At 42.3% G+C, this 26190-nt stretch overlaps 1 protein-coding gene across 1 annotated transcript; it reads left to right on the forward strand.

Annotated features, from left to right (window-relative positions):
* Positions 1 to 12247: 12247 nt before the first annotated feature.
* CHRNA6 (cholinergic receptor nicotinic alpha 6 subunit) lies at positions 12248 to 22805 on the forward strand. Its single transcript, XM_065663708.1, has 6 exons — positions 12248 to 12401; positions 14349 to 14488; positions 15531 to 15575; positions 16720 to 16829; positions 16948 to 17935; positions 20861 to 22805. The coding sequence occupies exons 1-6, from the start codon at positions 12323 to 12325 to the stop codon at positions 20981 to 20983; spliced, it is 1485 nt and encodes a 494-aa protein (XP_065519780.1). The 5' UTR covers positions 12248 to 12322; the 3' UTR covers positions 20984 to 22805.
* The last annotated feature ends 3385 nt before the right edge of the window (positions 22806 to 26190 follow it).

The raw sequence follows: 26190 nt of genomic DNA on the forward strand, positions 1-26190 counted from the left end.
TAACACTAACTGTCCCTTCTCTGAAGCTGAGTAGGGGATAACAAACAGTTGTAGTGTCTTATTGTGGGCTTGACAGTGCACTGTGGAAGGCTGGTAAAAGCCTTTTTGTGCTCTCCAAGTGTTTAGGCATCATCTGGTAGGGCAACAGCAGGAGAGAAGGTAAGAGATGTCAACATCTTCAGCTGTTGAGCAGCTTTGCAGGCCCATTGCCTTGCAAAACAGGAGCAAGTCTGTGCCCTTCCTCCTCTAGTGTTGAACAATAGCTGGCTGTGAAGTGGTAGTGCTTCTCCTCTGCACTCCCCAAAGGTCTCTTAGATACTTGTATACAATTCTCAGTCATATCCCCTCTCCTGTGCTACCTGGATTAGACTCATAGCAGACCTCGTATCTTGACAGATTTGCCTGTGGTTACAGTCGTACACAAACCATAAATAAATGGTGACAGTTTGTGATAACCTTCTCATTTCATTGCCATTTGAAATGATAGTGTGGGATATTCATCTCAGCATTTCATACAGGATCCCCAGGAAGCCCATCCTTCTAAAAGAGCAATGACCAGGGCAACAGCCTCTTGCCAGCTGTCCACCATTTCATGCAGTGATCTCTAGGGGCTTTTTGTAATGTTACGAGAAGCCTGCTGGAACACAGAGTGCACTCATGTGAAAAGCTTGGGATTTGCGTCTTAGACTTATATTCATGCTTAGCCTGATACAGAGTGAGAGAAACAAGTCCTGAAAATTACCTGTGCATAGTTAGTGGCACCCAGGCTAAAGCAAGAGGTACTTATTAGGTTGCTTGAAAGATTGCTGGTATGCTTGCCCACAGGTTTCAGTCCAAGAAAAGGGTGTAGGTTGTACTTGTGGGTAGATGACTCATGGGAAAAAAATCCCAGGCAAGGTTTTCCCATTTGCACAATGGCGAAGTGGAAGTGCACAATTTAACTGAGTACTCATTTTCAAAGAACAGAACTCTTAAAATAATACATGCTAAAACGGGCAATTTTTGAAGATCAAATGATGTATTAAAACACCTTGTGAATTCTTTTGCACATGTGGACTTCTCAATTTTACTGCTTTCTGAAAATGAACTGTTAAGCTCCTTGAACTGTAGTGCAACTGCTTTCCTCCAAAGCCCAAAGCTGTTAAAGCTCAATAGACATGACTGTTGCACACTCATTTTGGACTTTATGAGCATATGCTTCTGTACCATTACATGCTATAATGCAGTTTTATCCAATCATACAGGGTCGTCAGAGGATTTAGATTAGCACAGTGAATCAGTTTCAAGTACACCTTGCACTTTTAGGGCCTTCCCAACCTATCAACATGATAAGTAAAAAATTACACACATGCACACACTCAAACACATAGATACATATTCCCCTTGTCAGAGTAGTCAACTTTCCTGGCTGTTTTTGACTGTATCTGTCAATCAGAGGTCGCTGTCTGCAAACATGTCTCCTTGGAGTGATGACATCCTGTGTTCTCATTTTTCTACATGGTGATTTCATTGAATTTCATAGGACATATTTTGCTGCTTCTAGATTTGAACGTTGCTCCTCACAGTTTCTATCTGAACAAAGGAGTGAGAAGGGATCATCTGAGGAGAAGGAAATTGAATGCAAAGGAGCAGCACTGGAATCTCTACTTTTCAGACCTTCTTCTTCAGCAAATTATTCTTATACTAATTAGAATTTCTTCGGAGTCATTGGAATTTTGTCTTGAAAGTGGAAGGATGAAACAAATTGCAGAAACAAGAGAAACAAAATAGAACTTGGTAATCTTTTTGACAGTTTTCTATGATGTGATGAGTAACGAAGTATTCTGTGGGTACAGACAACTAAGGCAGCAAAATCTAGAGGTGATTGTCAGACTGGCTTTAAATGTATTTTTTTCCCCTCCCAAAATAAACAGTTTTCTTTTCAAGAGAAATCACTTCAAAAATCCTCAAATTAGAATACTTGAAATATTTCTACTGGCTATAGAGATGGCCAAGAAAAATGAGGTGTCTTTGCAAAAAATGTATCTCTTCTTGTAGACTTTGGCACTGTCTGAATTGCAAGGCTTCTGGCCATCTCTAAACAAGGGAGTCCTATTGCTTGATCCAACAACATTTTAGTTCCAGCAGATGCTAGCTGTCATTGCTGCTCATTCCTCATGGGTCTACTCAGGGAATTTCATCCTTTGCTCTTCCTCATCAAGCTGCAGCTCATTGACAATGCAAATATGTTAGACAAGTACTGACATTCTCTTGCCTGTCTTGCTGATGTTTGACATGACATCAACTTGCTATGGTGCCCAGTGGATCACAGTTGCCATTTCTTGTCACTTTTTGCTCTTCATCATATTTTCCTTTAATATTTGCATTTGTGGTCCTGGAACTTTACAACTGAATTTGCACCCCTGAAGCCAAGAGATATCCTGCCAATTTATATTTACCTTCTCCACCACTGTTGATTAAAAAATGCTACATCTTTTGTAGTATGTATGAATGGTAGTTGAAATCTGGCTGGTCTGCTGTGCACATTCCAGCTCAATGTATGCTTCAGCTTTGATTATGAATACTTATTTACATTCCTCCTTATGCAGGTAATGCAGACTGATTTAAGATGCTCTTTATGTGCTATGGACTGCTCTGCCAAAAAACAAATCACAGTTATTAGTTACAGCACTCTGCTGCCCAACCTTATTGCTCATTGCTATCATACATTTTACACCAGTTTTGTTTCATTAGATATTCATACAGGTGAGTCATGAGCTTGAATACAATATATGTACAGTATTATAGCTACAATGCCCTAAAGAATGTAGCAGACAAAGCTAATATAGGACCTGCTGCACAGCCTCTGGAGGCCTGCAAGGGAGTTATGTTTTTCATCACTTCTGTTACACAGTTTCCTCCTTAAGGAGAAGCAAATTCTTCTCGTTATTTCTTCTCATTGTTCATCTGCACTAAGTATTATCCATCTGAACATCTTCCTTGTTACTGCCTACTTTGCAAATTTTAGGAGGTATTGCATCCAGCAAATGGAAAGTCTGTGTCAGTCTCAGAGTCTAGAGGAGATCTAAGAAGCAAAGCGTTGTTATATTGTGTGAAATGAAACAAGAGGAAGAAAAAGCTATCCAGAAGGCAGAGTTAGCTAGTCCCTGCAGAATAGGCTCTGCGGTGTCTCTGGCAATCTTTGCAGCAGCAAAAACTCTTCCACTCATGACAGAGAAAGCCTTGAAATGGATACATTATTTCTGGATAGCTAGAGTTAGATGGAATTAGTCCCCCATAAGAAGATTGTCTACTCCTGCCTGAATCAAAGGTAGAAATACCTCAGTTCTGTCTAAACCTAAGATGGCATCACAAGGACTGTGGCATTGCAACTGATACCAAACACTCCTGCCTAATCCCAAACCTATGCACAAAACTTTAAGACTGTCCCCTTCAGACATTGCCTTGCTCATAGTTAATAGTCGGTGGCAACACTTGTGTAACTAAAGCAGATGATGATTTTAATTAACTTCTCCCCTTCCTCCCTCTCCAGGCACAATGCTCATTATGAGGCTGCTGTTATTCCCCTTTCTTCCTTCCAAGTACTCTTTCCGAGCACAGCAGAAAAGAAGGTTTCTGACTGTAATGACACCAGGCTTTCTCCTTACACTTTTTGGCCAGAGGCATGAGGTATTGATGGCTCAGACTGTCCTAGAAATGTCTGAATTCATAAAGTTCACAAAACCGTTCACTAGCTGAAGTGTACAGGTCTCTTGTAACTGTCAGACAGTCATTTAACAAAAATAAAGCATTGCTACATAAAGAAGAAAGTCAGTCAATTTTGCTGATGGCCTCCACGTCTCCCTCACTAATAACAAAGGTGTCCATAGGAGAGATGCACAAGTCCAATCTACCAATCTACCAAAAGCAAGATCCTGCCACTTGGCTCTCGTTAGCCTGAATACACCCATTTGTGCTTTCAGTCACACAGTTACTGTTTTCTTAGTGGGATTGCTCCTCATGTGGCAGAGGATAGACTTTTAAAAACATTGCTTTCTCAACTACTGTAAGATTTGGACCTTAATTTGTCATCCTTTTAAATGGGAGTGGGCATAAACGTGAATGGTCTCCTTTGGTAGCCTTGAAGTACTCTCCTTCCAGATACAAACTTAGGCCAGTCCCAAAAGATTAAAAATCATGACTTTGGCATTCCAAAGCTTAAAAACCACTGACGCTCTGGTCACTTACGCTGGAGTGTTTTCATTCTTTGCACCTCTGCAGGGGGTGATTGACCTAAATTCTGTCACTCACAGCTGTCTTTCTCAGTACACCTTAAGAGCCAATAATTAAGTACTGGCTAAACTTGATTAAAAATATTTTCAGCAAGTCAAGATTTTGTCCAAGAGGTTCTGTTCGCAGAAAGATGGAATCATTTTCCAAGGGTGGCAGAGCTCTCTTCCTGTCTTTCATATAAATCAACTGAAAACAGAAATATTTTACATAGGAGCCATGTCATGGTGAGATTTCATCAGTGGTTCATTTGGCTTGTTGCTTTTCTGAGGCTGCTGTATGTCACTACAGTCATGGCATGCTCCTTTCTCCTTGCCAGGAGCTCTGTCAGAGAGTTTAGTTTACTTCTTTTCCGTATTTTCCAGTTTTTACCTAAAAGGAAATTAAAATGTCTTGCGAAAATGTGCATGATTTTGCATCAAACTGTGGAAATGGCTCAGGAAAACAGCTCTGGGCTATTTAAAACAACATTGGTAAGACTTCTTGGCAGAATCTGAGTACAGGTTCTATGGTATAGTCCAGACCCAGTATTAGCACTGTGATAACAATTTTCTCTTTCACAAGGGTCAAAATTCATCAGAGACTTGCACCAGTTCCTTCTACAGAAGAAAAATGTCCCCTGGGAAGAATTCTGACTAAAGTTCTCAGCTGATGGAAATCCAAGCATGCTTACTGAGCTTTATTGCACTTCATGGATCTGACATCAGTGCTGCTCTAAACCTGTATACTTTGACAGGCTTTCATGGAGTCAAAAGAAAAAGATTAACATGATTTTTCAGTTCCACATGGAATTTAACAGGGCTATTGAGGTCTGCCTAAATTCCTACCTGTTTAGGTCACTCATTTTGCTCCAAAATTTCTCAAGATGTGTCTTTAGTTTTTGCCAGAAGGGATTTTGCTGACCAGTTTCCAGCGAAATCTGATGAAAAACAGGGATGTGTGATTGTCCAGGAATTATCCTTTTGTGGTTAGTTCCCTGAAGTCCACATTTTCCAGCTTTTTTTTTTTTTTTCCAGTTCAGCTTTTGTTGATTCCCATGACTGCCCAGAGCTTTGGCTGTTCCAAGCGCTCATGTGACCACCAAGATTTTTTTCCTCCATGCTCTGTCTCCTATTCCAGATCCAATATTGACTCTTCTCAAGATGGACTGTCTCTCAGTGTGTTTGTGCTGAGCTCATGCAAAGCTGATCTTTTTGACATTGGAATATTTGGCTGACCCTGTGTCACAGCACTGCATCTTCACTGCACACTGGCTTTGAGAAATTCCAGAACTTTCAGTGGCTGGTTGGGAAAATAGGTGGAGAAAGAAATACTGGGCTCTCTCAGACCCAGACATTTTTATTACTACTTTTGTTATTCCAGAGTGATGATGTGGTCTTTAAGAGCAGCAGGGGAATAACCCAGGTTCAAAAAAACCCCAAAACATTAACACTTACTAATCAGAAGGGATCAAAACTACTCACAAAACTACTCACAAAACTGAGCACAAATAGCCCCAAACAAGATAGTTTCTTCAAAAGCCACAGGACCCTAAGAAATGAGAATATCTCACAGATCTGGAAACCGACAGGATTACTTAACCTTCCCAGCTCCCTGGCTCATTTTAACAAAGATCGGAGATTTGAGTTCGCATTTTATTTATACTTTTGCTTTGCTGTTTTCCATTCATTTGCACTGAATATGGCATATTCCCACACAAACTTTTGAAGGTATGTCTTAAATATATTGAGCCCTTACATAATACTGCAGCACCTGTCTTGCTTCCAGAAGGATATCTATCTTCAAGAGTCCCCTTTACCATATGCAAACACCCTTGCAGTGTCCATAAAAATATTTTAATGAAGATTTTTTAAGAGAAACATTTGTAAATCATTCCAGTGTTACAGAATAAGGAGAAAGGACTGAAGTCTTGACGACTTGCAAACAGTTTATGGCCTCTTTATGATCTGTGAAAAAGCTGTGTCCTCCAACATTTTTCAGAAGAGGTGTTATAGGTATTGGGGTTGGTATAGATGCATTGGTTTAATTTTATGGCAGGGGAAATCTGAGAAGTCGATGACAGAATACCTGCTGACATGGACTTTTAACCTCATGCATTTACATGTTCTCTCAAAGGGTGCTTCTTTTGGTATAGGTTGACGTGCCAGCTGGGAGCTAGGTTTCCAGAGGATCCAGTGCATTGTTAAGGCTTTCCTCCAACATTAGCAAGGCACAAAGGTTTGCTTAAATGTCCAACCTGACAACAGCTTTCCCCTCACTCAGGTGTTTTTCAGTTTCTGTCCTCTGTCAGAAAATTGCAGAGGAATGTCAAGCTGCCTGGTCTGGATCTGGGGCATTTCTGAGCTTTCTATCCCAGGTGGAATCTGATGTTCGATGAGACATGAATGGATCCAGTGTTTATTGCCATGTAGACAAGAGTTGCTGCGCTTGGACTTGCCATGGGCAAGAAGCTTTCAGGAGATAACCAATGCTGAGAAGGCCTAACCTGTATTTCTCTTTTCTGATTGTCCAAGTGGTTGGTGTTCTTCCTACATCAGATTTTGGGATAAAAACTGGGCGATGTACTATATTTTACTTATTTCCTGCCCAAGGGTTTTATTTTCTGTGTGTGTTGCTAATGGTTATAGCAGGAATAGAAAAAATGTTCTTTATTTCAGCCCAGCTTCCTGCTCAAACAATATTTATGCCATCACATTTATTTTTTTTTTTTCTACATTTTCAGTGTCTACTCACTGGTCCCTCCAAAGGCCAATTTATAATGAATTTTAAAGGAAAGGAAGTTTCTCTAAATTTGGTGTGAACCAGAGACTGCACAAAGAGAAGAATCTAAACGAGATTTTTGCCTTTCCCCATCTGAATGAGCAACAGACTATGAATCTCATTTGGAAACAGCCACATGGCCAGTCAGCACATATACATCAGTCTACTAATCAGCATACACGTAGCTCCTGCCTGGCTTCTGTGCATGCTGCTTTGTACTCCTTAGGGATCAGAAGGGAACAGGAGAAATGCTTAAAGCTGTTGAGGTATGGGAAGTTTAGACATAAAAGATGCATGCTGTTTGACCCCGTATGTGCAATGGAAGGTGCTTTGGAGGTGCATCTTATAAAAGATGGATCTTCATGTTGTGCTCTGGTTACTCCAGCTGCTTAGCAGGCAGCATCATGGGAATAGGCATCCTCGCTAATGTACTTGGCTATTCAGTGTGTAGTGACTGCTTGACTTACCAGACTTTATACCTGGGGCAACAGGGGATGTCTGACAGAAATATTGTGCTTCAATCTCTTCAAAACAAAAGGGAGAAAGGACTGTATCACAGGGGAAGCTACTGAACTAAAGAAATTTTATCGTCAGTATGTGGAAATTCTCTAATCAACGTAAGCTACAATGCCTCTTCCCACCCATCATTTAAAATCTGACTAACACACACACAAAAAGCTTTCATATCATTAAATGAACCAACGCATAAATGTATCACTGTGCACATTTGCACACAGTATCACTGATTCCATCCTTCCTCATTCTTCATATCTCCTGCACACTAGAAGCCACTGGTCAGTGCGCATAGGATCAGAGAGCAAACGCTGCTGGCACATGAGGCTCCAGGGCAGGAGATCAGCCAAAGCCCAGGGTTTACATGTGAGTGTGACTCAGGCTTTGCTGTAGGGAGTGCAAGAAGTGAACCAGCTGTGTGATTGTACTAACTGGGGTGTGAGATGTGACAAGCTGAACTGTGCTAACACTTAAGCAAAGGGTGATGACCTGGAAATGCACCCGTGATAGCTGAATATCTGCCAATGTGGCAGTGAAAACTGGATTCCTAATATTCTACTGGTGTATGCTATATTAGCCTGGTTTATTGTAGTGATATCCAGGAGTCAAACAAAACAGGGCATCCCAACTGCAGTGCTAACAGAGGTTAATAGAAACTTTCTGCATACATGAGCTTGTAATTGACACAGACAAGGCATGTGAAAGGTCAGAGCAAACAGCATTATAATGTTTTGTTCTTCAGTGCCCCAGGAAGAGCTGTGTTTCTCCACTTCCCTATGGCTTTCATTCCAGAGAAGAATAGTTAGAGAAAAGAACGGAGAAGCGCTGCTGTTAGTATTGCTTCTGTGCAGCTGTATGAAATTATACTGGGCCCCTAACAAATTTAGGGTTTTGTAGGCTGGTGTTGCCAGTTGGATTTCCATGTCAAGCATTTATGTAGAAGATACGCCAGATTTCACACAGGTGGAATTGCACAGCTCTACACGTGTGCACATACAGGAGATGGCCTCTGCCTCCCTGCCTAAAGCATGCAGTGCCTTGAATAGTTAAAATGTCTGCTTTATTTCTACTGTCAGCTGGACTTATACCTAACAAGGAATAGCAGCTTAGCTTGAAAGACCTGGAAGGTGACAGTGTCCAAATGCCATGAATCAGAACAGAGCATTTTAGGGTAAAATGTTCATGTTCACAAGCAGGTGAGTTCACATGCAGCACAGGCATGAGAAAAGCACTAGTCCCAACAAACCTGCAGGCTAAACTAGTCCTTTACCACTTAGATCCTTCAATGCAGCTTGATACCTCTGCTGTTGGAGCTTGTCTTTCGTTTTCCTGCTCAAGCAAAGCATCTCCCACTCTCAGAAATCTCCCCCGTCTGTGAGCTTTACTGAGTTCCCTCATTGCCCTAACTTGGCTAATGTAGAAGCTGTCCAAGGCTGACTAGAGAACTGCCAGTAAGACGTGGGTTTTGACTGATACTTTCACTCTCCTTTTACAGTTTTCTTGCTCTGACATAATTTTTATTAGCAGTAGGTATCCCATGCCCATGGAAGTGCTGTGTGTGAAAATCCAGGTAAGAATGAGCTGTAGCTGAATTGATTACTTCCTTAACAGTTGTCTGCTTGCAAAAGCAGTAAGTAGCAGAGAAGACATAACACGCAATGCTGCTGAGATCCATGCCATCTTCAGAGCTTGGACAGGACACAATAAGCAAGGACACAAAAAGCAGATGTATGGCTAGACAGGAGCAAGAAAACTGTGAGAAGCAGCTCATTCCCTCACAGTGCTCCTAGACCAGCAATGGAAAGTGGAGCAGGTACCCCTAGGTGCAAACTCACTTGCCTAGTGGTAGTTAGCAAAAGGTTGGCAGGACCTGTCATTAGGATTGACAGTAGCACTGGGGCATGTGCCTTCAGCCGGAGTTACAGGGCACACAGGCAACCCCCTAAATGGGTCCTAACTGTCTTTTTTCCACGGTCAATGCTGTGAAACTTTTACAATGTCAAGCTCCAGTGATAAGGTGCATCCATGTGCACCTTTATAGTGGGCAGATTTTGTACATCCCTGAAAGCTTCCTGTCCTCTTTTGCATAAGCTACCCCACCTGAAGAAAAGAGGCCAGAGACTTTTCTCCTAGTCAGTGTGTTTTTGGAAAGCAAAAGCACATGTAAAGGGACTAAATCAGCCTCTTCTTCTACACATGGAGGGAAAAGATGGTGAAAGCCTATCTGTATGTGCTTGATGTTATAGATGCCTTCATTGGCCAGTTCATGTTAGATTCAATGAGGTACCTTCCCTAGAAGCAATGATTCACAAACATTTTGCTCTGTTCCCTGCTGGCTTTCTTGTTGCTGAGGCAGTACTTCATCTGGTCTTTCTGCACCCTGTCTGGATGCCTCATCAGCTGCTTGTTATGGCCCAGTCTGAACTCTGCCTTCCCTTTCAGTCTGTCCCATAGGCAGCACCCCTTCCAGCAGGGCCCTATAAGCAGGGCAGTTATGGCACAATCCCTCCTGCCACCTGCTCACTGAATGACTGATATTGCCTCCTAACTCTGCCTGTTTCCCCAGATGCTTCCTCCCATACCAAAGCAGAACTTTACCAACTTACTCAAGTTGGCCTGCCATTGCTCTTTCTCTCTAGATGGAGAACCGACTCATTACCCTAATCTCTGAAGACCTTTCAGTTTAACCCAGGTATGCATTTGCAGGTGTGTTAACTTCTCACACCCAATTCCCTGTCCTGACACTATTTTTGGAAGAACAAGAATTTTGGAAATGCCAAAGTATTTTAATTTGGGGTCAGTTTGCTTTCAAATTGCATCTGACCATGTTATCTTACATCATCTTTCTAAAAGCACTGGAATTTTAACAGGAGTGCGTATGACATGACTACAGCCACCACAGGCATCCCGTGATTCCATTACCCACAGTACACCATGGGCAACATAAATTCAAGGAGAAAGAATTATGTTAATTGGATAATGTGAGAAAACTGTAAGGTTATGGATCTGGACTGTTAACATCATTCTATCAAACACTGCAACTTGGAAAAAACTCACACAAATGAAAATATTTTTGTGGGTTTTAAATTTTTGCTTGGAAAATGTTGTTAAAATGGAAATTTACAAGAAAAATCTCTATGCTGAAACCCACATTCTCATCTTAAAATCATTTGTGAGGAGAATGTAAAATTCAGCTTGTAGATGCCTCATACCCATGTATTGTGGTATCCACTTGCAACCATGTTTGGTTAGAGGCTTTTGAGAGTGCAAGATGACTCCCAGCCCTTCAGACACTCTTGCAGTTTGATCTTTTTGTTTTCTCATCTCTTTGCTGCAGGCTCCCAGACTCCAGTGAGCTCCGGAGTAGGGCTTCTGTTAGTAATCCTCCAAGACTGCCTTTTCATCCCTCAAAATTTGCCATGGGTGACTTTGTCCACGTGAGATACCTTCTCCATGCAGGCAACTCACTTCTAAGCCTTTCTTCCAGACAGACCTCTTTCCTTCTTCCCATATTTTAACAACTTGTGTACAGATAAACCTTTCTTATCCTGAGCTGCAGCATTCCCTCTGTTCTGCAGTATGAAGGGCATTGTTTTTCTGTTTATAGCTTTTCCCTTCTCTCCACATTTACACAATGTAACTGTCTGGAAATCAGCAGCATTTCTGTTTTGATCAAATCATTCATCCAGCCACCCAGACTTGTTCATGCTGGATTAAGTACACATAAAGGATATCCCTGTCCCAGCTGCCTTCTGGGAGGCTGGATGGCACCAAGTAACCTGTGGTGCCTCCCACCACTCTGCAGTTAAACAGGGTCAGTTTTTCAGACCCTTTGCCTCTTCAGACCTTCCTGTTGCAAGGACATGTATACTGAACAGTTGAGGAAGCACATTAATCTCTTCAGGATCATGGCCTCTGGTGTTTTTAACTTCTGTGATTAAAACTAACAGTCTATCCCAGTGAATTTGGCATATTGGGTACTTCTGTAGCAGTGCATGGTGTTTTTCCTTTATTCTACTGCCCCACACTCACAGGATACTGGCACAGGAGTCACTGCGCACACAAGAAATGACAGAAAAATTGATGTTGTGAGATGACTTGTCTGTCAGGAAAGAACTTTGCATGCTTGGTTGCTCATGTCACATGGCAACAAAAAATCCACTTGCCTTAGATTTATTCATACAGAATACTGTCAAGCAAGTCTGTCACATGGGGCTGTGTTCATTTCAAAGTTTGGATGGTTTCTGGTGGAGGTGTTAAAACCATACAGCATCCATTTCTCCTGCTGCAAAATTGATCCTCAGCCAAGACACTGAAGTTGTTTTGCCTCTTCATATTCTGACAAACTCCCTCAGGTGAGCACGAAGCAATAGCCAAAGCAGCTGCTTTTCCATGACTGTTCTTTAACCAGAAGATGAAGGGCTGAGTGAATTCCTCCCCCTCTCCACCCTGGCTACCCTGTGTTTTGCCTTCCCTCTTTCTCCTGCACTCTTATAATTCCCCCAAAGGCAAGGGTGCGGGTGCCTGGATATGTTAAAAGTCACCTGATAGGATGCTGCTCAACTCCCTTCTCTGCATAGCGTAAGCTCTCCTCCCCTGGTGATAGTGGGAGCAATTCTGTGAGGCTCTGCTCAGCAGACTGCAGTTTCCTGCAAATGCGAAACTGAAATCCATCTTCGTGTGGACTACTTACTGTCCAGGGGGCTTGTGTGTCTTCTTGCCTTCTGTTTCTTTCCCCAGATCTCTCTTTTCAAAAGGAAGGTCTACTCTGCTGCTAGCCATGCATTCTGAGAGGTGGCTATGTTGCTGTTACCCTGCTTTCTGTGTGTTGGCATTCATGTTCACATCCTTGATTAAAGGTAGGATCTCTTTGATACTAGTCTCTAAAATATTTTCTAGTCACTGTCTCTACTTCTTTTTTCCTGGAATGAATTCAATGTAAGCTTTTACCAGCTATTTCTAACTTGAAGTCTGTAACAATATTTTAAAAGAACTAAAGCAGTACTGTTTTTCACACATTAATCACTTAATTTTGGTTTGATAACTAATTGAGGAACTATTTCTAGCAAAGAATGAAAATGAAATAGGAATTATAGTAGTTTCATTTGATGCTTAAATTTGCAGTTGCTTAAATAATTCAGGTTAAAGATGTGCATGCTCAGTTCTCACACCTTCGGAGTTCAGAACGTGATATATTTTTTTCACCGTTGTTTGTGCTCTGTGGTTAAATGAGCTGAAGTGATTTCCATGCACAAGTCCCAGAGAGCTTCCACAGAATTTTTGGTTTTGAGACATCTTAAAGCAGCACCAGTAAGACAAGAATCTGTAACTGAAGTATAAAAATGAAAGTCTGAAATACTTGCCTGTTCCAGTTGCTTTGTTTTTAAGGCATGTGTCTGTTAAAAAGCCAGGAGGAAAATTTCAAATGAAACATGATTTTAGACTTACTGGATTCAGTCATGAGACTTTGACAAGAAATTTGTGTTCCCATGATAGGGTAATTCTAGTCACAATGCGATAGATGATGATGGGGAAACCTGAAAAGGAAATTGAAATTTCCTTGTTGAATAGCACACTATGTGATACACAAACATCCAGACTTTACAGACGTTCATGCATCTTCTCTGAGTGATGCTAAAAGATGAAACAAAAAATCAAGTTATGGAAATTTTACTTGACTTTTCTTTCCATATATGTAAGTCACCAATAACCGACATTTCAGGTTTTGTGATAATCCCCAGAATGCTTTGAGCATACCTTAGGGGCAGGAAAAGCCTGGGGAAGGACAGCCTTAGCATGAAAAATGTGCAGTATGCTGAGACTAAGCACCTTCCTGTAGGACATCTGTGCAATCACAGGCCCCTGTGTTCACTGAAGAAAATGTAAATGTCCTGTGTTGTGCCAGAGTCCTCACTGCCTGACACAAACCCCTTCTATGTTTCAAATTTGCAGTCATAAAGGCTTATCATGATTTCTTTACTGATATGGTCTAGCACAATACGGGACACAAAACCTTATGACCATTTATCTGAAAGACAAATTTTTCCTCAGTTGTATCAGTAATATCGTTGGCATCATCATATAGCTTTGATAGCATAGCTGTGCTCAATATGAAGAGCAAGCAGTGAGGCAGCTTAGTGCCTTTCTTATACCTTATTCCTGCTAAGCCACCCAGTCTGTCCTGCCTTGACTGGGGGTTACAGCTATGGTCTGCTTGTTCCCAAAGAAAAGGTCTGTATTACAAAAATGTATGCTATTCTATAAGAAATTTTAATAATTCCACCTTTTTTTCTCATAGAACTTAATAAATGAACCTTTTTCAGAGCAAAAATAGTGATATTTGAAGAGCTAAAATAACAAATATGAGGGTAAAATGTAGTCATATTTTTTAAGACTAGGAGGCATCATTATAACAACCTAGTCAGGGTCCCTGACATAGATTTAGACCCAGTAGTTGCAGCCTCAAGTTTTTAATTTTCCAAAGATGAAATCCAACACATTTTTACTTTTTCTGCTTCATACGTCTTTATTCTACCTTGGTCTCATAGCAGGGAGGTTGGGCCAAAGAGAGGCCCATAGGCTAGATCTAGCATAGGAGACACTTTGAGAAGAGTGGGAGCAGGGACCAGTATCCTGTGGAAGAATGCTTTCAACTGGCAGCCCTCTTCTGTCCATGCTCCTGTGTCTTGATACATGGTCACAAGCACCGCATCCAGAAATATAGCATGAACTAGTATGTTACCTACCACCTTCTTTCCCTCTTCCTTACCTCTGACATAGCTGTTCCTTATTTCTATCTTACTCAGATACCACAGCCTGTGAATCAGAGGAACGGTTGTTTCACAAACTCTTCTCCCAGTACAACCAGTTCATCAGGCCAGTGGAAAATGTGTCTGATCCTGTCACTGTGTATTTTGAAGTTGCCATCACCCAGCTCACAAATGTGGTAAGGCTGCTTACAGAACACTGCTTTGTTTTGCGGGTGGTTGCAAACACACAAAGTTACTAAAGCAGCAGATGTAATCGCGATGGTTGCACCTACAGCTCTTGTAGCTGACATTGTCCTGTGCACACGTGTATACATGCTGAGACCTTTGCTGTTTTTTCTGTCAGCTGAGTTATTCCAGTTGCTCAAATGAGAAATTCAAACTACACAAACTGGTTTGCTTACTCTGTAGCATCAAATCCCTCCACCCTGGACAGCAGCCTCTGGCGCTCAGAGCAGCAGTACTCAAAGTTCAAGTCCACTCTCCACAGGGCTAGCCCATGCCACAGACACCTGGTTGTGTCTGCATTGTGTAGCATGTGGGCTAGTTCTTTAGTGGAGTCCATGTTGTTTCTCAGTGGTCCTGAGAGATAGAATCTTCTTCTTTTGCGATTTTTTTCAGCCTGTTTCAAAATAGAATGATTTGTGCTGGAAAGGACCTTAAAGCTCATCCAGCTCCATCCCCCCTGGCACAGACACGGACACCTTCTGCTAGACCGAGTTGTCCAAGCCCCATCCAACCAGGCCTTGAACACTGTCAGGGATGAGACACACACAGCCTCTCTGGGGAACCTACTGTGTAGCCTGCAGAGTGCTGTTTAAAAGTGCAGGGATGACGGTTGTGTGTTCTGGGGTGCACTGTATACATGGGTGAGTGTGTCTGAGATGGCAGACCTGGTGGGCAGGGCAGCGGGACTGTAGAAGAAGCAAAACCTGACCTTAACCCTTGCTAAAGTCTGTTCTGTGAAGCAAATTATCCACAGAACAGATGCTGCATTTTGATTAAAAGGTACCTAGTTGAGTACATAACGAAGTGACAAGCAAACTGTGAGGAGCTAAGGATAAACGAAGGCATTGTAAATCAAGGTAAAAGTAGGTCAGAAAAATTTTGTATCAGTTAATGTGAAGTTCTAGTTTCCTTTTTTATCAAACAAGTTTGCCGTCTCTGGATCCTGTAATTGATTCATGGGGAGAAGACACACGTTCCTGTGTTTCTTTCTAGGATGAAGTCAATCAGATTATGGAAACAAATTTGTGGCTAAGACACGTAAGTGACTCTGCATGGCATTTCTCATGCATTTTGCATTGATGTGATTGCCCATGTTACCTTACCTTGAAAGCTACATATACAGAATAAGTGCTTGTTTTCATAACAAGGATTTAAAAGCTATGAATAAGGAGAAGCACCATTAACCAAAGCCATATTTGAAAAGATAATTTATTTATTCTTCTTTCCAAGAAATTACATCTCCCATCTTTCCTCTGTGATATATTCTCCCCCAGTTTCATGATCACTGGTTTATCTGGTAGATCTAGCTGGATGTACCTATTAAAGAGTGATTAATCATGCAGCTGTGCAGCACTAGGTCATCTTCATATTGAAGTTTTCAACCAAAACATTTACTGACAAAAGGAAGATGCCTCCATTTTCCTGAGAGATTTAGCATTTACACATAGATAGAGATCCTTAGAGGACCGAAAAAGCTGAGCAAACCAAGCCAAATTCCACAAAAAACGTGTTTCCTTCAGGCCCTGACTGTGGTCCACGCAAAGCTTTCTGTACAAGATACTGTACTTATGATCAGGATCTTCAGGGGTAGTCTGCTAAAGCATGGTGCATGGCCCCATGGTAGGGCACTGGATGGCAAGACAGGAGAGCTGCTGGGCATCCTTCCCTGCCCCTGACTTGGTAATTCACTACCCTTGTGGAATCAATAATGTCTCCTGACAGCAATCACTTGTTGGTGTGTATACATACCTCATTCCTCATTAGGATGCTCATCTTCTTTCGTGCTGGCCTGCTTTATGCTGCAGGGTGCACTCTCAAGACAGCAACAGCAAGGCCTGTATGTATTTCCTCTCTGCAGTGCGGGGGTAACCTTGCACAACTAAGGGTCTATACTGATGTAGGTATATACTGATGTAGACAGAGAAGAGATCTCAGCATGGCAGCAATGGAAATCAGTCCTATTCCCTCACAGAGAAAGGAATGCAAAATCAATGGAGTAATATTCAAAAAAATTCCAGTGTTTCTCCCGGTCACGGCCTTGTTGTGTTTCAGAACATTGTCCCCCTCTACACATGCTGCACTTTCAGTCTTTATCGTAGCCTGTCATTTGACGGGAGGATCTGAGAAGCAGATATTTGCTGATAATACAAGAGGTTTAAATTCTTTTCTGTTCTTCTTTCAGATCTGGAATGACTATAAGTTGCGATGGGACCCCAGAGAATATGATGGAATTGAATTTGTTCGGGTACCAGCAGATAAGATTTGGAAACCAGATATTGTCTTGTATAATAAGTATGATGAACACTTTTCCATTTTACCTTTTCTCTCATATGTATCCTCTTGCAGTGTCCATGAAAGACATTCTACTTTCGTGGTAATTCTCTTTTGTTTGCCTCATTTGCTTCTCTAGTGCTGTGGGAGACTTTCAAGTTGAAGGCAAGACCAAAGCCCTCCTTCGCTATGATGGAATGATCACCTGGACACCACCAGCTATTTTTAAAAGCTCCTGTCCTATGGATATTACCTTTTTCCCATTTGACCATCAGAACTGCTCACTGAAATTTGGCTCATGGACCTATGACAAAGCCAAAATTGATCTTCTGATCATCGGATCCAAAGTAGATATGAATGACTTTTGGGAAAATAGTGAATGGGAAATAGTTGATGCTTCTGGCTACAAACATGACATCAAATATAACTGCTGTGAAGAGATCTACACAGACATAACTTACTCCTTTTATATTCGAAGGTTGCCCATGTTTTATACCATAAATCTGATCATTCCCTGCCTCTTCATCTCATTCCTGACTGTGTTAGTTTTTTATCTGCCATCTGACTGTGGTGAGAAAGTGACTCTCTGCATCTCTGTGCTCCTTTCTCTGACTGTATTTTTACTGGTGATCACAGAAACAATCCCATCCACCTCTTTAGTAATTCCCCTTGTAGGAGAATATTTACTGTTTACTATGATATTTGTGACTCTGTCAATTGTCATCACAGTGTTTGTCCTGAACATACATTACAGGACTCCAACCACACACACAATGCCCAAGTGGGTAAAAACAGTCTTTCTTAACCTGCTCCCCAAAGTCCTGTTGATGCAGAGACCACTAGAACAGCAGAAAAAAAACTTGTCCAGAAAAACCAAGAAAGGATCAGCACATACACCAGGCAAGTCAAAGCACAGCAAGCACAAAGATACCCAATCACACAAGGAGCAGCGATGCAGTCACTGTGGTAATGCAGCTGAACTCACTACCACCAAAAGAAGACAACTGAGCCATCCATCACTGAAATGGATGGCAGAGCACATGGAGTACTCCCCAGAAGTTAAGGACGTCATTAGCAGTGTTCAGTTCATCGCGGAGAACATGAGATCACAAAATGAAACCAAAGAGGTAAGGGAGGGAACCACTTAGCTGGGCATGGGGCCACACTTTTACAGCAGTGAAAACAGGACCTAGGAGGGCAGCCCAGAGGAATTGGAATTGTCTGTTATTGAGAAGAAAATGCTTTGACCTGTGAATAGGTCAAAGTTTCCTACAGAAAGAGAGAAAATAAACCTTCCACTTGGGAGGGTTAAAAAACAGTGATCTCATCTGGTCTTCATCTATCCCTAGTGGATAATTTAGGCAAGACAGTTTTAGATTAGACATAAGGCTCACCCTTCAAAGTAAAAGCAGAGGAATATCAGCCTTTTGTGCCATGAGGAATGCATTCTGATCAGCAGTGATTCAGGCAGTGTTGATCTTGCCACAGGGCAGGGGATAGACTAGACAGGATATTTCAAGGTCTCTTCCAACCCTGCTTCTGTAGATCTTCAGAAGCAGCACTCTTCCACTGCTCACCAACTGCTCAGTCCTGGTAAGATGGGACATCTCAATACAAGGCATGCTTTTTGCCAAGCAGGGTGCTTTTCTGTGTTGGTAATGGAACAAGCAAATTTTGGGAACTGCTTTTTAAAGAACAGAGCTTGTTTAGCAGTGCAGTGGTTGATCTGGAGAACTATTCTCAAACAGTGATTAGTCTCATAAAGGTATTCCTTTCAGAATGCTGTTGTCTGTACTTTGTTTCAGTCTGGTGTGTTCTGATATTTCTAGTGATTTAACTAATTGTGGCTTCAGCAATATAGTATTTTCTGCCATGACAAACATATGCTGAAATGAAACTTGAGTTTTGGGGGAAGACAGATTAAAAAAAGGGATTTAAAAATGAAACTATGTTTGAACTGATAGATTTGCTTGTGCAAGATTACCAATCTTTCATCCTAACTGGGATTACTATCATAGAAGATGATGCATATTGGTATTTAGAGAATTCCAGGGCCACATCCTCAGGCGTAAACACAAACAACTAAAAGAACCTCCAAAAAAGAGTATCTGACATCCCCCACACCCAGGCCTTAAAAGGAGTAAGAATTATCTGAAACTTCTAAACCAAAAGCAAACATTTTATGACAGATCAATGATAAACGTTTCGTGAGATTCTAAACAGTTTTTAAAAACATATTGAAGTTTTTTAGGTGCTCTATGATGGATGATAAAAACCATTTCAGAATTAAACACTGCTTTTTTGTATTGAAAAACTCAAATACTTTGCGAGGGAAATTTTGAAAGGTATTCTTTCTACCAGAATATTTAGTTGAAATCAACACGAATGCATACAATTTCTGTGCAACAAAAAAGATTACTTTTTGTGTGTGTGTGTGTCCTGAAGAGAAAGTGTTTTTCTGGAAAAAGTCCATAACTTTCTGAACAAAATGCTACTGTTGAGGCACTGTGACTGAATTCATAGGAAAAGTCAGCCCAAAGCAAACAACCGTAATCTGTCAGCACTGAGGAGGATGAGGTTTGAGCCAAGCCTTGCTAATACCTATGCCCTTAATGTTTTGCTTGACCTCAACATTTTAGCCCTGCTCTTACTATCACACCAGCTGCATAAAACATATCCATGTACCATATTCAGCTGATTTTTCCTGAGCGCTCCAAAGAAGAAACTTTGCATGAAGCAGTCCGAATAACATGCCGCCTTGATTACACAGCTTGTGATATGTCTTCCATTGACACTTCTGCTGATTTGCATTTTGCAAATCTCTCCTGCCACATGAAATTGTATTCTTAAGTCCCATGTGTGCATCAGCAGCTCTCTATCTTACCGTTCAAAATGTACTGGTGATGGGAAGAGGGATTTTTCATTCAAAATCCTCTCTTTGGGGAAAAAAAGGGGTGTGTTCTCAGGAGAGCACCAAGAAAACAATTCTGCAGGCTTCTTCTGCTTTGGCCAGACACGCAAATCTGTATGGGCAGTATTACGCACTAGTCTTGTACAAATAAAAGCCCTTTAAAAATCATGGCAACATTTACAGCAGCTGGAGTTCCTGCTGCATTTTCTTTCACAAGAAGTACAGCAGCAGCCTCTTGGAGAAAAGCATCAAGAAACTGGGAAAACAAGTGCAATATCCCCCAGCAGGGAGCTCATAACCAGTCACTAGCTTTATATGTGTGAATGCTCTGATGCAGTGGTCCCTGTATGTAAGTACAGTTTCAAGGATAGCAGCTCCATTGAATGTGGTTCTAAGGCGTACCTCAGACACACAAAATCCACTCTAGCCTGCTTAGCACACTGTGGTTTGCTCAGTCAGGGCCCCTGCTTTGCTATAGTCCATGTCACCAGCTGTCCAGTTTGCTGAAGTCAGTGGGGCTTGGTTGCAGTGACAGTGTGCCAAATCAGGCCAGAACAGCAAACTCTTGTGTGTGTTGTCAGGATAAATTCTTTGACAAGGTCTAGTAACGAGCAGCTATGGTGTCTGCTGCTAAACTACCCTCCTCTGCATCTACCAAATGATCAGGTCCTATTTGTTAATGTCAACATCTCTGCCATAGCTTTTCAACAGGCTTGACTATTTAGAAAAATGCAGCACATTAGGACTGTGCTGGATGTTCTCAGCCAGAAGTGGTAAATGCTATTAGAAAATCAGCCCCCACTAAAGACATTTAAAACTGCAGCAACTATAAACACAACAAGCAACATTTTTGACTGCATATATATTCTTCCTCACATTCAAAAGCAAAAGGGACACTTCTATTCCATAATGTCGTAGAATCATAAAATAGTTAGGGTTGGAAAGGACTTTAAGACCATCCAGTTCCAACCCCCCAGCCATGGGCAAGGATGCCTCCCACTAAACCATGTCTCCCAAGACTCTGTCCAGCCTAGCCTTGAACACCACCAGGGATGGAGCATTTGGCACTTCTCTGGGCAAAACTTGCAACTGCATTTTACATTACACGTAGTTCATCCTTTTCATTTGTTTTCTCTTGCAGGTGGAAGATGATTGGAAATACGTAGCTATGGTAATAGACAGAGTATTCCTCTGGGTTTTTATAATCCTCTGTGTGTTTGGGACTGCAGGGCTCTTCATCCAGCCACTAATAACGGATATGTAACTTGATTCACTGCTTTTTATCCACTTCTGTTCTTGTTTCATTTTCGGTTCAGAACTGTTACCTGCGTATCTGTCCTCTTAAATAACCCCTTGCCTCATCACCCCCTCAGTATCCAGCCACAGAAGAAAGGAAAAGGAGAGGGAAGAGTTCACTGCAAACAACCTAAAACAGAATAAGAAGAGGACTGAAAATGGAGGATGAGCATGGGGTCTTTCCCTCAGTGAGATCAGCAATAACAATCACACTGAGGATCAGAGGAGCAGAATGAAGTTATTGAGCTTTTCCCTTGGTTTCAGAATAGGGGGCTACTAGGTCAGCTCTGGTGCTTCTGAGTGCATTGCCCAAAGATGACTCTACCTGGCTTAACTTTTCTGTCCTGATTATAACTCTCCCTCAGCTTTGAGTTCATTTACATTTTCTCTCTATTTCTCTCCCTGGACAACAGCTAGTTTTTTTGGCATGGTGCTTAGATGAGCTACCACAGTCCTCCTGACAGTGCCAATGCTCTTTCTCCTGTCCTGGTTTGAGGGCAGCCAATAAAAGCACAAAAAAAAATGTAATATTTTCACTGTAACATTTTCAATACAATCTAAAATAAGGGCTCCCCATCTTCGACAATGTATATGCACAAATGAGAGTCCCAGATCAGCAAAGCATGTGTTTGCATTTATGTTTGCAGTCAGACAGGTCTTACACGCTTAATCACAGATGAAGACAAACTGATTTAGTATTAGAATATGGTTACTCTATAAGGCAGCCACATTTGAAAACTACATGTTTCTGTGACATTTGAAATCCTGCTACTTTGCATGCCACCAGAGTGTCCCTTTACTTCGTGATACCGAGTACCAAGAGTTTCGTGAGCTTCAGTAAGTTTTCCAAGCCACATTTCTATCATCAGGTTAGCAGCAGTCCCAGTCTACAGGTTATGCTCCAAAAACCCTTGCATGCTCTAGCTCAGGTATAAGGTCAGTAAAGAAGGTTTTGTCTCTAGGTCACTACTCATCACAGACAGTATTGGCTTTACAGCACCGGATTGATTTGACCAACTTGTGTTACACACACCCCAGCAGGAGAAGGCTGGCTACCCTGAACACTACACAAAGCTGGGCATGTTGGTCTGAACAGCTCTGCAGCAATTTTCCGTTCAGTGGCTCCTCATGAGTCAGTGCTGTGTGTGCAAACCCGTAACTGCAGGGACATTAACTTTGGGGCTGAGGTTGCTGCTGTACAACCAGGTTAGGTTCCCAGTCCTACTGCATTTAATCCTGAAATACTGTAGATGTGTATTTTACGTGTTTCTATTCTATATGGACAGTTTACCATTAGATCCCATGTCCGTTTAGGATGTTGTTGAGTTTGTGCTGAAGGATTCTTCTCTAAAAGACACCATTTCAATTAAAGTCAATGGCTGCAAGAGTAAAAAGCATTGCTTTCTTATAGGAGGCTCTAAATTTAACTGTTTGGTGTCTGTACAGTGTTATCAGTGTCTGCCATGTATAAGTCTCTGCTTTGAATGTCACCAGTCCTTGGAAAGCATAACTCTCTGCTCCTGAAGTCTCTGGCTGGCCTTTTACTCTTTTTTGATGTTCCATAATAAAGAGAATAAAACTAAGTGTACACGTTAGAGATAAAGATGGAATGAAAATAATATAACTGTCCTAATCCAGTAGTTGAAATATGTAAAGTCATGATTTTCTAGGAAAAAAAACAAACCATATTTTCTGTAAACCCCCTTAATGGTGCATAATTATGTAGCGACTGACAGACAGATATATGAACAAGCATGGTTTGCTTCATCAGCCTGTCAATTAAATATCAATCCTGGGATATACTTTCTTTAAGAGTCTGTATTTTTTAAAAAACTCCCTGTTTTATGATGTGTTTAGAGACGCTACTAAATGATATTTGTTAAGCTGGCTCTTTAATCAGGAAGGAGGGGAGCGGAAGGAAAAGGAATTTAAAGGGGTGAGCTTCATTCTAAGCCTGAAAGCTTCATTTTACAGCAAAGCCATCTGGCTGCCAGCATTCACTGTTGCAGTCTATGACCATCTGAGCGATGAAAGTTCTGTGGCTGAAGGTGTACCGCGTTGACGTCTTAGGCATGACAGCTACTACCCCACAGCCAGTAAGATGACTTTTGCAAAATCCCTGGTTTTTTGTCAAAGCATTCACAATTGCACAGCTCCTTGCCTCCAGTTACGGGGCCTCAATGCCTCAGCACCAGCTCCCTGCCTTTGCCGTTTACAGTATTACACATCGCTCTGGCTTGCCTCTGGACCTCACAGAGTTTAGCTCATCAGCGTAAGTAAGTAAGATTTATAAAGTCATGTTCTGTCTCTTTCTGACTGCACTATTTCCTCTTCCTTCAGCCCACCCAGTAACTTTTTGATCCTTCTTTTGCCATTTTCAGCTGTGTTTGGCACATTCCAGACTGAGATCCTTGTATACTCCCGCCAGCTTTGTGAAAGCAGTTAGCTGATTAGCGAGAGTGGGGGTGAGTGACACAATAAGCATCTCACCTAGAGGAAAGCTGTAGTAGAAGCCCTTATCTGAGCAGACATGGAACCCAAACAAAAGTGACATCTTTGCTTGTCCCAGCTCTTTCTGGATGATCTTCTAACTGAAATACTAAGAAAAGTTTCAACCAGAGCTGGTGCCATCCCAAGGAAGATCACTTTTACACTTTACCCCACTAAAAGGCCCAAAGGAGTTTGTCATATTTGTCTCTCTGTGAATGATGATACACGTGGTCCTGCAGAGCAGTGTTGAGGTCGATGCAAACCAGTGCCCAGACATGAAGGCAGCACATGTTGAGACAGTAGTAAGGCAGAGGGCTGCTTGGGGGTTTAAGATTTGCAATTTGCAATGTTGTCATCCACAGGCAGATAGAGCACGTGGAGCAGAGGGAAGGAGCAGAGGACTATCTGCCCCAGTGTCCTCCTTGGTTGTGTTTTTTAGTGGCAGGCCAGGCTGTGGGACATGTTGAATGCATTTTCAGGCCAGTGGCACAGAGGTTCAGGGAAGCTCAGACACAGTCAGCACAAGGAAACAATGAGTAGCAAGACTGCAGGAAGGCCAGAGCCCAAAGGCTGTATCTGAGTGGAGTTCATTCACCTCCTACTCCAAGGGCGTGAGCACTGCTGACCTTTAGCAACAGAAGCAGAAAAAGCAGCCTGGCATCAGACACAGCTGTGAGACACAGCCATGTGTTGCCTGTGATATAAGGAAAACAAGTGCCTAGAAAACATAGGGTTAAAATACTTAACTTACATCTAAGATAGAGAAAAATGTTTGTGTTGTAAGTCTGTGGTGTGGTAACGGAATTTAGTAGTCTTACTAACATGAGTGAATTATTTCTTACCATCCTTCTAATGAGCAAATTATTTCTTATCTTCCTTGTAATTATCAGTTAGTTTGGAGACAGTGACTCTCAAACACCTGATAGCTTACCATACTCCTTGTCAGCCTGTCCTGTTTTGCTGGCAATAAATTTTGTAAGAAGGTCACACTGTTCTAAATCTTTGCCAGCTATCAGAAACTTACAAATATAGAATCATAGAATCATAGAACAGTTAGGGCTGGAAAGGACCTCAAGATCATCTAGTTCCAACCCCCCTGCCATGGGCAGGGACACCTCACACTAAACCATCCCACCCACGGCTTCATCTAACCTGGCCTTGAACACCACTAGCGATGGAGCACTCACAGCCTCCCTGGGCAACCAATACCAGTGTCTCACCACCCTAACAGGAAAGAATTTCCTCCTTATATCCAACCTAAACTTCCCCTGTTTAAGTTTTAACCCGTTACCCCTTGTCCTGTCACTATAATCCCTGAAGAAGAGTCCCTCCCCAGCATCCCTATAGGCCCCCTTCAGGTACTGGAAGGCTGCTATGAGGTCTCCACGCAGCCTTCTCTTCTCCAGGCTGAACAGCCCCAACTTCCTCAGCCTGTCTTCATACGGGAGGTGCTCCAGTCCCCTGATCATCCTCGTGGCCCTCCTCTGGACTTGTTCCATGGCATCCCTTCCCTCCAGCGTGTCAACCGGACCACCCAGCTTGGTGTCATCAGCAAACTTGCTGAGGGCGCACTCAATCCCACTGTCCATGTCAGCAGCAAAGATGTTAAACAAGACCGGTCCCAACACCGACCCCTGAGGGACACCATTTATTACTGGTCTCCAGCCAGACATCGAGCCATTGACCACAACGCTGTGTGCGGCCGTCCAGCCAGTTCTTTTTCCACCGAATGGTCCATCCATCAAATTGATATCTCTCCAATTTAGAGAGAAGGATGTCATGTGGGACAGTGTCAAATGCTTTGCGCAAGTCCAGGTAGATGACATCACCTGCTCTACCCTTGTCCATCAGTTCCGTAGCCCCATCATAGAAGGCCACCAAATTGGTCAGGCAGGATTTCCCCTTAGTGAAGCCATGCTGGCTGTCACCAAGCACCTTGTTGTTTTTCAGGTGCCTTAGCATGCCTTCCAGGAGAATGTGCTCCAAGATTTTACCAGGCACAGAGGTGAGACTGACTGCTCTGTAATTCTCCGGGTCTTCCATTTTCCCCTTCTTGAAAATGGGGGTTGTATTTCCCTTTTTCCAGTCATTGGGAACTTCACCTGACTGCCATGATTTTTCAAATATGATGGCCAGTGGCTTAGCAACTTTTCAGCTAGTTTTGTGATTACTGGGGCATCCAGCTGTGCCAAAGGTGAAAAGTACACTGTGAAGAACACTGCTTACTTCATCTTGAAGACCCCTGCCCATGACCGTCGGAGGGCAGTGCGCAAGCACCAAAAAGGAGGAGACTTATGATAATGAGTACCAAAACTAATTGTAATATCCCTGCTGCTCTCTCGGGAACCTAATGAATATGTATGTTTGTGTGTAATAAATATCTGCTTGCTTAACCCCTCTGTATACAAGTTAGGAGGAGCCATCCCCCTTGCGCCCAGCACTGTAATAAACATACCTGCTTTATAACTCTCTCTTGAGTTGTAGAGTTTGATTCCGTGCTTCACCTGCGGGGGGCAACCAAGGTATTGCAGGGTGAGGACAGGACCACCTGCCAGCTAAGCACCCGAAGCACTTGCGCTGGAGAGGATTTTGTCATCTGTCATGGCTAGCAGGCAGGCCCCTTGCAGGAGCGCTCTGGGTAAAGCCTGTCATTAATAACTCCAAGAGCCTGCAAATGCTGGAAGG

Source organism: Lathamus discolor, chromosome Z (assembly GCF_037157495.1).
Source record: "Lathamus discolor isolate bLatDis1 chromosome Z, bLatDis1.hap1, whole genome shotgun sequence".
Classification (NCBI taxonomy): Eukaryota; Metazoa; Chordata; class Aves; order Psittaciformes; family Psittacidae; genus Lathamus; species Lathamus discolor.